The sequence below is a fragment of the Orcinus orca genome, chromosome 8 (assembly GCF_937001465.1).
Source record: "Orcinus orca chromosome 8, mOrcOrc1.1, whole genome shotgun sequence".
In the NCBI taxonomy this organism is placed as follows: Eukaryota; Metazoa; Chordata; class Mammalia; order Artiodactyla; family Delphinidae; genus Orcinus; species Orcinus orca.
The window spans coordinates 50617878-50630252 of NC_064566.1; the positions used below are offsets into that span (position 1 = coordinate 50617878).

Consider the following 12375-nt stretch of genomic DNA (forward strand, 5'->3'; position numbering starts at 1 on the left):
TTCAACATATGCACATCTCTTCCACTGCCCAAAAGATTATAATACACTATCACTAGTCTTCCTTAAGCAATTCTATGGCAAACAGATAAATTACTGTGTTGCTGCTAGAGGGCTTAAGGAATTTTCAAGTTTAGAAGATAGCTGAGAACATACTTCTGAGTGCTGAGAAATTATAGAAAAAACATCTATTGGGTATTTTCCACATCAATAAAATTCAACTCCTTAAACTGGTTTGACATTTGGCTTAATGCCAGACATAACCTAAGATTCTCTATCACACTTACCCGTTGTTGGTGAACAATATTTTTGTGCTCCCGTGCCACACGTGTGGCCCATTTCCGAGCCTCTTTGTTTAAACTGTGCTCCTCTGTGGTCCCAGTTTCTGATTCTAACTGTCGGCTCTACAACACAAGAGAAAACAGAGAGAAAAGTACTGTTATCCTTATTGAAATCACTACCATTTTGTAGGTAGACCAGAGGGCCTTCACTTTACCAGCACTCAAAACAGGAGGCATGCTCCACTACTGTGGGAAGCAATGTCTCATGTCACAGAAGATTAGCAGAAGACAAAGAGGACGGTATGAAAACCGTAAATGATCACAGATTTTTGTCTTACATTGCTGAACATTAAAGCTTCATCTCTAACTGTAGCATGATCCATTTTGGGTATAAAGCAAGCTAGCTAAGCTAAGCAAAGAAGAAAAAGTATTTATGCCAACCTACTATGACACTAAAATAGTTGCACAGACAAAATGGAAACAACTCAACAGTTTCAATGGGATTAAAGAATCATTGCATAGAAGTGAAAAGAGAAAAATAAAACAATACAATAACAGCGACACAACCTATCCATCCTCAAAAATATTGGGTTTAATTTAGTTATACTTACCACCAAACCTCAAGCTAGCTTTTGTCGTTCTTCTGGGCCTTAATGTCATCTCAAAGATAGGGGTGCTAGATCAAATGATTACTAAGGGTTTCTTCTTGCCCTAAAACGCTATAACCATATTTCACAAAGAACAAACTGAAAAATCAAACTAAACAAGAGTAATAGTTAACCACAATTATGCAAGGTACTGTGGAAAGTGCTTCACATAACTTTTATAACAATCTTATGAGATAGGTCACACAGCCATTTTATAGAAAAGGAAATCAAGGCTCAGAGATGTTAAATAAAATTTCCAGTGTGCGCCAGATATTCAATTGTTACAACTTCCGATTCCAGAATTAGAGCTCTTAACCACTAAACTATTTTAACTTTCTCTAAACTCTTAAGAACCCATGAAAAAAATCTTTAGTAAAATAACTAGGAAAGAAAATAATGTTTTAAAATATGAATTATCCAAAGATGATTTTAATACAAAAAGCAAAATTTTAGAGTGGAAAATCTTTAAAAACTGACTTTTGTGGGACTTCCCTGGTGGTCCAGTGGTTAAGAATCCGTCTTCCAATGCAGGGGATGCGGGTTCAATCCCTGGTCGGGGAACTAGGATCCCACATGCTGCAGAGCAACGAAGCCTGTGCGCTGCAAGGAAAGATTCCGCATGCCCTGCATGCGCAACGCAGCCAAAAGTAAATAAATATTAAAAAAGAAAGTAAAAAAACCCAAACTGACTTTTGCAAGGTCACATATAGCTCAAAATTGGTAAACAGGATTTGATAAATTGGATTAAAAATTTAATATTTTTGTTGGGGGGACTGTAGGCAAGGTTGAAAAACTTTTACTCTATGCAGACATTTCAGCTAAAGCTAGATTATATAATGATAAATGAATTGAAACATATTCAAATCTAACCAACTTTACATTTACATTTTATACCGATTCATTCTTTGGGCTATTAGGGAACCAGCTCTCTTATTATATTTATTTTGAAAAAGGATCTAGGCATTTACATTATCTGTCCCCAGAAGCCAGGGTTTAAAAAGTTAAACCCTAGATGAAGATGCAAATGTAATCTATAGGATGTATGGTAGAAAGGTATACTCTGAAGAGCCCAGGTACAGGTTTTTAAGCCAGATAAACCCAGTTTTAATCCTCTCTATGCCATTTATTAGCTTCATGATCTTGGGCTGTTAGTTAATCTGTGTCTTAGTTACAGCCAAAAATTGGTCAAAATGCCACCTATCTCATAGGGATTATTTAGGGCAAAACGAGGTCATATTTTAAACATTCTCTTATGGTATATACATAAGCATCCAATAGATGGTAACTGCTAATGTTAAAGACCCAACAGAAAATAACTTGAAACAAAAAATTTTGTCATTACTGTTAATAAAAAAGTCCAAATAATTCCCAGGTTCTTGATAGCCCAAATAATGAAGCAAAAAAAAGACGGAAGATATAATGAAAGGATCTCAAGGAGAATGAACTTATAGAGCACAGAGTAGATGAGAAAGGAGGCAACTGATAGAGATATTTAATTTTTATTACTGAGGTACATTTTAGGAACTGGTAAATGGGTCTAAAAATGTGTGTTGGCTGCATGGCCAACATGCCCATACAGAATCTGTACCTTTTTACTGAGTATTATCTGTACTTAAAAGCTGGAGAAAAAAAGATAGGGCTTTTTTCTCATTCCCTATGGGTTTACTATTACTCAGGAGTGCCCAATGATCATAACAGATCACAATTACCACTGATTGGGAGACGTGACTTTGGGACCCTCTGGGTAGGGAATAATAACACATAACTAAAATTCAAGTAAACTGATCTTTTTCATGAATTCTGAAATCAAGCCATGGAAAAACATGGCTACCTATAATACAGTTCTAGACAAATGAGAATTCCATACAAGGCAAACACAGCCCAGGGTACTAAACAATACATAGAGAAATGTTCTAATGCCACTCCGGAGATCAAAGATGAATATAAATCTGAATCTAGTAAAGATCATTACCTTTTAAAATGGTGGTATCAGTAGTGGTTGATTCCAGCAAAGGAATGCTAGTGACTGCTTCTTTTTAAAATGCTGGCTAATTTAATCATTGGTTCATACTTTTAACACTTTTCCTTTACCTCTTAAAAGTATAGTTAAAATACATAAAGGAATAGTAACATATAGGCTATTAAGCACAATAATTTAAAGAACATTGTTATTTTCCTGAAGCAGAACATGAGACTTTTACAATTAAATATCAAACAGCACTGTAGCCTAGCTCTGGAAAAGTGCTTATTTAACTTGATTATTTTAAAAGAGGCATATATTATAACATAACAATTCCCAGAGTAATAGTAGAACAAAAATAATTCAAATAAATTACAAACTGAAGAGAAATGCTATAAAAGGAATTTCCTATCGACTTTTAAATGTAGATTAGGTAGTTTTTTATTAGTCTGTCAGTTGGGGTTATTTGATAAGTTAGGTCAACTAAATGTGATTCTTGAAAATTTGGAAACATCAGATTTCAAAAATCATACAAACTTTAATAAAAATTTTCAGAAGCAGATAGGTCTTTACCTGGAAAATAAATGTCAATCCGAACACAAGCCTATGATTTTGAGTACTGTTCCCTCTGGCTGGAATAACTCCCCTATATTTTTTTGTCCACAGATAAATTCCTAGTTATTCTTCAAATCTCAGTTCAAGTCCTTGTTCTCTGTGAAATCTTCCCTGACTTTCCCAGATAGACTCAGTGGCTCCTTCACTTTAGACATATCTCCATTATATTAATTTATTAATTTGTTAGACATCTACTGAGTGGCTACTGTCAGGCCAACATCAAATTATACTGTGACTGCTGCATGTATGTTTCCCATTTGTCTTTAAGCAATCTGAGGCCTCGAAAGGATACATTTCCTGGCATCTAGCACCATGCCTAATAGTACACAGAATGCCCTCAGTAAAGGCTGGTAAACATATAACCTAAAGTGAGGGGCAGGCCACCAGATTATTAGAATGGTGCCTTCAGAGGGACAAGAGAATAAACATACTGAATTAGAATCAGCTTCTAATGGATGAAGGAAAGTATTTTATGTAGGGAAGAACAGAATGAACAGAGGAGAAAGGGGACTAATTTACTGAGTACCATGCATTTTAATACAGGTTCTCAAAGCTCACTTGAGGATTGAGATCCCTCTCCCACTTGTAAAATAAAAGGTCTCTTTCTTCATGTTTAAATTCTCACTACAAAATCCACTCAAAATGGATGACTAAGGAAGGAATTTTTTTTGAATCTCCCAATTAAGGAATTTTTATACATTTTATTTTATGAAATTTATTTGTTCTTTAAAAAGCAGCCATTAGGGCTTCCCTGGTGGTGCAGTGGTTCAGAATCTGCCTGCCAATGCAGGGGACATGGGTTCGAGCCCTGGTCTGGGAAGATCCCACATGCTGAGGAGCAACTGGGCCCATGAGCCACAATTCCTGAGCCTGTGTGTCTGGAGTCTGTGTTCCACAACAGAGGCCGTGATAGTGAGAGGCCTGCACACCGTGATGAAGAGTGGCCCCCGCTTGCCACAACTAGAGAAAGCCCACGCACAGAAATGAAGACCCAACACAGCCATAAATAAATAAATAAATTAATTAAAAAAAAAAAAAAGCAGCCATTAGGGAGTCACTGGGCCTGCGCACTCTGCGGAGGGAAAGCCCACAGCTTCAGCCAGGTGAACTGGGAAGCAGACTCTTGAGTTCACAGCTGGTCTGTGGTTTTTGCATCTCATCAAGGAGCTCCTCCTCGTACAGCCGTGTGGATGAAAGGCTCTTGGTGCTCCAGCCAGGCGTCAGGGCTCTGCCTCTGAGGTGGGAGAGCCAAGTTCAGGACACTGGTCCACAAGAGACCTCCCAGCTCCACGTAATATCAAACGGCGAAAATCTCCCAGAGATCTCCATCTCAACGCCAAGGCCCAGCTCCACTCAACGACCAGCAAGCTACAGTGCTGGACACCCTACGCCAAACAACTAGCAAGACAGGAACATAGCCCCATCAGAGAGGCTACCTAAAATTATAATAAGGCCACAGACACCCCAAAACACACTACCAGATGTGGACCTGCCCACCAGAAAGACAAGATCCAGCCTCATCCACCAGAACACAGGCACTAGTCCGCTCCACCAGGAAGCCTACACAACCCACTGAACCAACCTTAGCCACTGGGGACAGACACCAAAAGCAACGGAAACTACGAACTTGCATCCTGCGAAAAGGAGACCCCAGAAACAGTAAGATAAGCAAAATGAGAAGACAGAGAAACACACAGCAGATGAAGGAGCAAGGTAAACACCCACCAGACCTAACAAATGAAGAGGAAATAGGCGGTCTACCTGAAAAAGAATTCAGAATAATGATAGTAAAAATGATCCAAAATCTTGGAAATAGAATAGAAAATATACAAGAAACATTTAACAAGGAACTAGAAGAACTAAAGAGCAAACAAACAGTGATGAACAACACAATAAATGAAATTAAAATTCTCTAGAAGGGATCAATAGCAGAATAACTGAGGCAGAGAACGGATAAGTGACCTGGAAGATAAAATAGTGGAAATAACTACTGCAGAGCAGAATAAAGAAAAAAGAATGAAGAGAATTGAGGACAGTCTCAGAGACCTCTGGGACAACATTAAACCACCAACATTCGAATTATAGGAGTTCCAGAAGAAGAAGAGAAAAAGAAAGGGACTGAGAAAATATTTGAAGAGATTATAGTTGAAAATTTCCCTAATCTGGGAAAGGAAATAGTTAATCAAGTCCAGGAAGCACAGAGAGTCCCATACAGGATAAATCCAAGGAGAAACATGCCAAGACACATATTAATCAAACTATCAAAAATTACATACAAAGAAAAAAATATTAAAAGCAGCAAGGGAAAAACAACAAATAACACACAAGGGAATCCCCATAAGGTTAACAGCTGATCTTTTAGCAGAAACTCTGCAAGCCAGAAGGGAGTGGCAGGACATATTGAAAGTGATGAAGGAGAAAAACCTACAACCAAGATTACTCTACCCAGCAAGGATCTCATTCAGATTTGACAGAAAAATTAAAACCTTTTGAGACAAGCAAAAGCTAAGAGAATTCAGCACCACCAAACCAGCTTTACAACAAATGCTAAAGGAATTTCTCTAGGCAGGAAACACAAAAGAAGGAAAAGACCTACAATAACAAACAAAACAATTAAGAAAATGGTAATAGGAACATACATATCGATAACTACCTTAAATGTAAATGGATTAAATGCTCCAACCAAAAGAAATAGACTGGCTGAATGGATACAAAAACAAGACCTGTATATATGCTGTCTACAAGAGGCCCACTTCAGACCTAGGGACACATACACGCTGAAAGTGAGAAGATGGAAAAAGATATTCCATGCAAATGGAAATCAAAAGAAAGTTGGAGTAGCAATTCTCATATCAGACAAAACAGACTTTAAAACAAAGACTATTATAAGAGACAAGGACATTACATAATGATCAAGGGATCAATCCAAGAAGAAGATATAACAATTGTAAATATTTATGCACCTAACATAGGAGCACCTCAATACATAAGGCAAATACTAACAGCCATAAAAGGGGAAATTGACAGTAACACAATCATAGTAGGGGACTTTAACACCCCACTTTCACCAATGGACAGATCATTCAAAATGAAAATAAATAACGAAACACAAGCTTTAAATGATACATTAAACAAGATGGACTTAATTGATATTTATAGGACATTACATCCCAAAACAACACAATACCCATCCTTCTCAAGTGCTCATGGAACATTCTCCAGAATAGATCATATCTTGGGTCACAAATCAAGTCTTGGTAAATTTAAGAAAACTGAAATCGTATCAAGTATCTTTTCTGACTGCAATGCTATGAGACTAGATAACAATTATAGGAAAAAAATCTGTAAAAAATACAAACACATGGAGGCTAAACAATACACTACTTAATAACCAAGAGATCACTGAAGAAATCAAAGAGGAAATCAAAAAATACCTAGAAACAAATGACAATGAAAACACGACAACCCAAAACCTATGGGATGCAGCAAAGCAGTTCTAAGAGGGAAGTTTATAGCAATACAATCCTACCTTAAGAAACAAGAAACATCTCAAATAAACAACCTCACCTTACACCTAAAACAATTAGAGAAAGAAGAACAAAAAAACCTCAAGGTTAGCAGAAGGAAAGAAATCATAAAGATCAGATCAGAAATAAATGAAAAATAAATGAAGGAAACGATAGCAAAGATCAATAAAACTAAAAGCTGGTTCTTTGAGAAGATAAACAAAATTGATAAACCATTAGCCACAGTTATCAAGAAATAAAGGGAGAAGACTGAAATCAATACAATTAGAAATGAAAAAGGAGAAGTACCAACTGACACTGCAGAAATACAAAGGATCACGAGAGATTACTACAAGGAATTATATGCCAATAAAATGGACAACCTGGAAGAAATGAACAAATTCTTAGAAATGCACAACCTTCCAAGACTGAACCGCGAAGAAATAGAAAATATGAGCAGACCAATCACAAGCACTGAAATTGAAACTGTGATTAAAAATCTTCCAACAAACAGGGCTTCCCTGGTGGCGCAGTGGTTGAGAGTCCACCTGCTGATGCAGGGGACACGGGTTCGTGCCCTGGTCCGGGAAGATCCCACATGCCGCGGAGTGACTGGGCCTGTGAGCCATGGCTGCTGAGCCTGCACGTCCGGAGCCTGTGCTCAGCAACGGGAGAGGCCACAACAGTGAGAAGCTCATGTACCGCAAAACAAAACAAAACGAAAAGAACTTCCAACAAACAAAAGCCCAGGGCCAGATGGCTTCACAGGCGAATTCTATCAAACATTTACAGAAGAGCTAACAGCTATCCTTCTCAAACTCTTCCAAAATATAGCAGAGGGAGGAACACTCCCAAACTCATTCTATGAGGCCACCATCACCCTAATACCAAAACCAGACAAAGATGTCACAAGGAAAGAAAACTACAGGCCAATATCACTGATGAACATAGATGCAAAAATCCTCATCAAACTACTAGCAAACAGAATCCAACAGCACATTAAAAGGATCATACACCATGATCAAGTGGAGTTTATCCCAGGAATGCAAGGATTCTTCAATATATGCAAATCAATGTGATACACCATATTAACAAATTGAAGGAGAAAAACGGTATGATCATCTCAAAAGATGCAGAGAAAGCTTTCGACAAAATTCAACACCCATTTATGATAAAAACCCTCCAGAAACTAGGCATAGAGGGAACTTTCCTCAACACAATAAAGGCCATATATGACAAACCCACAGCCAACATTGTCCTCAATGGTGAAAAACTGAAACCATTTCCTCTAAGATCAGGAAGAAGACAAGGTTGCCACTCTCACCACTATTATTCAACATAGTTTTGAAAGTTTTAGCCACAGCAATCACAGAAGAAAAAGAAATAAAAGGAATACAAATTGGAAAAGAAGAAGTAAAGCTGTCACTGTTTGCAGATGACATGATACTATACACAGACAATCCTAAAGATGCTACCAGAAAACTACTAGAGCTAATCAATGAATTTGGTAAAGTAGCAGGATACAAAATTAATGCACAGAAATCTCTTGCATTCCTATACACTAATGATGAAAAATCTGAAAGTGAAATTAAGAAAACACTCCCATTTACCACTGCAACAAAAAGAATAAAATATCTAGGAATACACCTACTTAAGGAGACAAAAGACCTGTATGCAGAAACTTATAAGACACTGATGAAAGAAATTAAAGATGATACAAATAGATGGAGAGATATACCATGTTCTTGGATTGGAAGAATCAACATTGTGAAAATGACTATATTACCCAAAGCAATCTACAGATTCAGTGCAATCCCTATCAAACTACCACTGGCATATCAAACTACCAGTGGCAAACTACCACTGGCAAACTACCACTGTACATTTACACTGTACATATATAATATTTACTTCCCAAAGAAATCTAGCTGTGTCATCCTGGGTAATGTACTTAACTTTCTCTCTGGGCCTCAGCTTTCTCAATTGAAAGCTGGGCCTCAGCTTTCTCAATTTCACAGAACTAGAACAAAAAATTCCACAATTCGTATGGAAACACAAAAGACCCCGAATAGCCAAAACAATCTTGAGAAAGAAAAATGGAGATGGAGGAATCAGTCTCCCGGACTTTGGACTATACTACAAAGCTATAGTAATCAAGACAGTATGGTACTGGCACAAAAACAGAAAGATAGATCAATGGAACAGGATAGAAAGCCCAGAGATAAACCCACACACATATGGTCACCTTATCTTTGATAAAGGTGGCAAGAATATACAGTGGAGAAAAGACAGCCTCTTCAATAAGTGGTGCTGGGAAAACTGGACAGCTACATGTAAAAGAATGAAATTAGAACACTCCCTAACACCATACACAAAAATAAACTCAAAATGGATTAAAGACCTAAATGTAAGGCCAGACACTATCAAACTCTTAGAGGAAAACACAGGCAGAACACTCTATGACAGAAATCACAGCCAGATCCTTTTTGACCCACCTCCTAGAGAAATGGAAATAAAAACAAAAATAAACAAGTGGGACCTAATGAAACTTCAAAGCTTTTGCACAGCAAAGTAAACCATAAACAATATGAAAAGACAACCCTCAGAATGGGAGAAAATATTTGCAAATGAAGCAATTGACAAAGCATTAATCTCCAAAATTTACAAGCAGCTCATGCAGCTCAATATCAAAAAAAAAAAAAAACAACCCAATCCAAAAATGGGCAGAAGACCTAAATACACATCTCTTCAAAGAAGATATACAGATTGCCAACAAACACATGAAAGAATGCTTAACATCATTAATCATTAGAGAAATGCAAATCAAAACTACACTGGTCAGAATGGCCATCATCAAAAAAACTACAAACAATAAATGCTGGAGAGGGTGTGGAGAAGAGGGAACCCTCTTGCACTGTTGGTGGGAATGTAAATTGATACAGCCACTATGAAGAACAGTATGGAGGTTCCTTAAAAAACTAAAAACAGAACTACCATATGACCCAGCAATCCCACTACTGGGCATATACCCTGAGAAAACCATACTTCAAAAAGAGTCATGTACCACAATGTTCATTGCAACTCTATGTACAATAGCCAGGACATGGAAGCAACCTAAGTGTCCATCGACAGATGAATGGATAAAGAAGATGTGGCACATATATACAACGGAATATTACTCAGCCATAAAAAGAAACGAAATTGAGTTATTTGTAGTGAGGTGGATGGACCTAGAGTCTGTCATACAGAGTGAAGTAAGTCAGAAAGAGAAAAACAAATACAGTATGCTAACACATATATATGGAATCTAAAGAAAAAAAAATGGTCATGAAGAACCTAGGGGCAAGACGGGAATAAAGACACAGACCTACTAGAGAATGGATTTGAGGATAGGGGGAGGGGGAAGGGTAAGTTGGGACAAAGTGAGAGAGTGGCATGGACATATATACACTACCAAACGTAAAACAGATAGCTAGTGGGAAGCAGCCACACAGCACAGGGAGATCAGCTCGGTGCTTTGTGACCACCTAGAGGGGTGGAATAGGGATGGTGGGAGGGAGAGAGACGCAAGAGGGAAGAGATATCGGGACATTTGTATATGTATAACTGATTCACTTTGTTATAAAGCAGAAACTAACACACCATTGTAAAGCAATTATACTCCAATAAAGATGTTAAAAAAAAGTAGCCATTAAAAATGAAGTACATTTACTCCTCAAATACATTTACATTGTACATATATAATATTTACTTCCCAAAGAAATCTAGCTGTGTCATCCTGGGTAATGTACTTAACTTTCTCTCTGGGCCTCAGCTTTCTCAATTGAAAATCAAGATAACTGAAGATGAGATGAAATCTCAGATCCTTACCAGTGCTGAAATTAATTTTAGGAGAACAAACAGGCTCATGCATTGGCTGTAAGCAGAGGGAACAGTCTGTTTCTCTGGATAAGAGACCCAGAAATTTTGCTATTCTACTGCTACTGCTCTGAGCTCCAAATTTCTTTTTAGCATTATCTGAGAGCCTCGCCTAACTCAAGAACAGAAGAGCCTCTGTAAAAATAATAAAAATATTCTTAAAACATATTTTTAATTTATTTGGAATTTTAAATTCGTGACATAATTTTAGGAGGTACTGGAAATGAAAAACATAAAGACAAACCACTTGACGGGAGGTCAGGATGTCAAATTTCTGAGATGGCTAGGGAGTATAGATAATGTAAATATTAGGTATCTATGATATACTACTGAATGAAAAAAAAAAGCTTAAATTCAAGTCTATTTTAAATCTACTTATACAAAGTTGTGTATCCGCATCTATGTAAGTAGGTACCTGCAGAGAGATGTTCAGAAGGATACTGACCAAAATATTACCAAAATATTACCAAAATATTACCTCTGAACAGTGAGGGTTCAGGTGAAAACTTTTTTTTATGCTTTTTTTTTTTTTTTGTGGTACGCGGGCCTCTCACTGTTGTGGCCTCTCCCGTTGCGGAGCACAGGCTCCGGACACGCAGGCTCAGTGGCCATGGCTCACGGGCCCAGCCGCTCCGTGGCATGTGGGATCTTCCCGGACCAGGGCATGAACCCGTGTCCCCTGCATCGGCAGGTGGACTCTCAACCACTGCGCCACCAGCGAAGCCATATGCTTTTTTATAATTAGAAAACTATAAAGCTATGTTAATTTTAAAAAGGGGTATCATTTATTGACTATTTAAGCTCTGTGCTAACTGCTTTACATACATTTAGTTCTCAAAACAATACTAATAGGTACTATTCTCAATTTATAGGTATGGAAATCTAGGCTCAAAAAAGGTATGTGCCTTTCTGAAGCCACTAAGCCAATAAGTGCTGGATCTAGAGCTTGTATTGAGACCTCTCGAGATTCCTTGCTATTTTTATATGACCATACTGTCTCATTAATTATTCAATTTATCTAACGCCAATATTGATAACATAGATAGAGATAGTAATATTGAAAAAGACATTGCTAAAATACAAATTTCTTTTCAATGAAACTTTGTCTAGGCTTTTACTTAAATGTTAAGACATCTTTTGATTTAGGGACTTCCCTGGTGGTCCAGTGGTTAGGACTCCGCACTTCCACTGCACGGGGCATGTGTTCCATCCCTAGTCAGGCGGGCAGAGAGCTAAGATGCCGAAAGCCGTATGATGCAGCCAAAAACAAAAGAAAAGAAGAGACATCTTTTGATTTAATTTTGTTTTTAGAAAAACAAAAGCCAAACTCTTTCAAGAGTTTAGGAAGGCTTTCAGAGCCTAGCAATGTTGTTTTTAAAAATTACAAATCTTTTTAGAAAGTAATATTAAAATACAGTCTTCAAAATTTACAGTTATTAAATAACTTTAAA

General features: G+C 37.5%; 1 protein-coding gene across 6 annotated transcripts in view; it reads right to left on the bottom strand.

Annotated features, from left to right (window-relative positions):
- FCHSD2 (FCH and double SH3 domains 2) overlaps nucleotides 1-12375 on the bottom strand; it is a 295266-nt gene that overhangs the window by 46788 nt on the left and 236103 nt on the right. For all 6 annotated transcript variants that reach the window (XM_049714265.1, XM_049714263.1, XM_049714266.1 and 3 more), the window contains one exon: nucleotides 285-401. In XM_049714265.1, the coding sequence (XP_049570222.1) occupies nucleotides 285-401 (117 nt within the window). The remainder of the gene's footprint in view (nucleotides 1-284; nucleotides 402-12375) is intronic.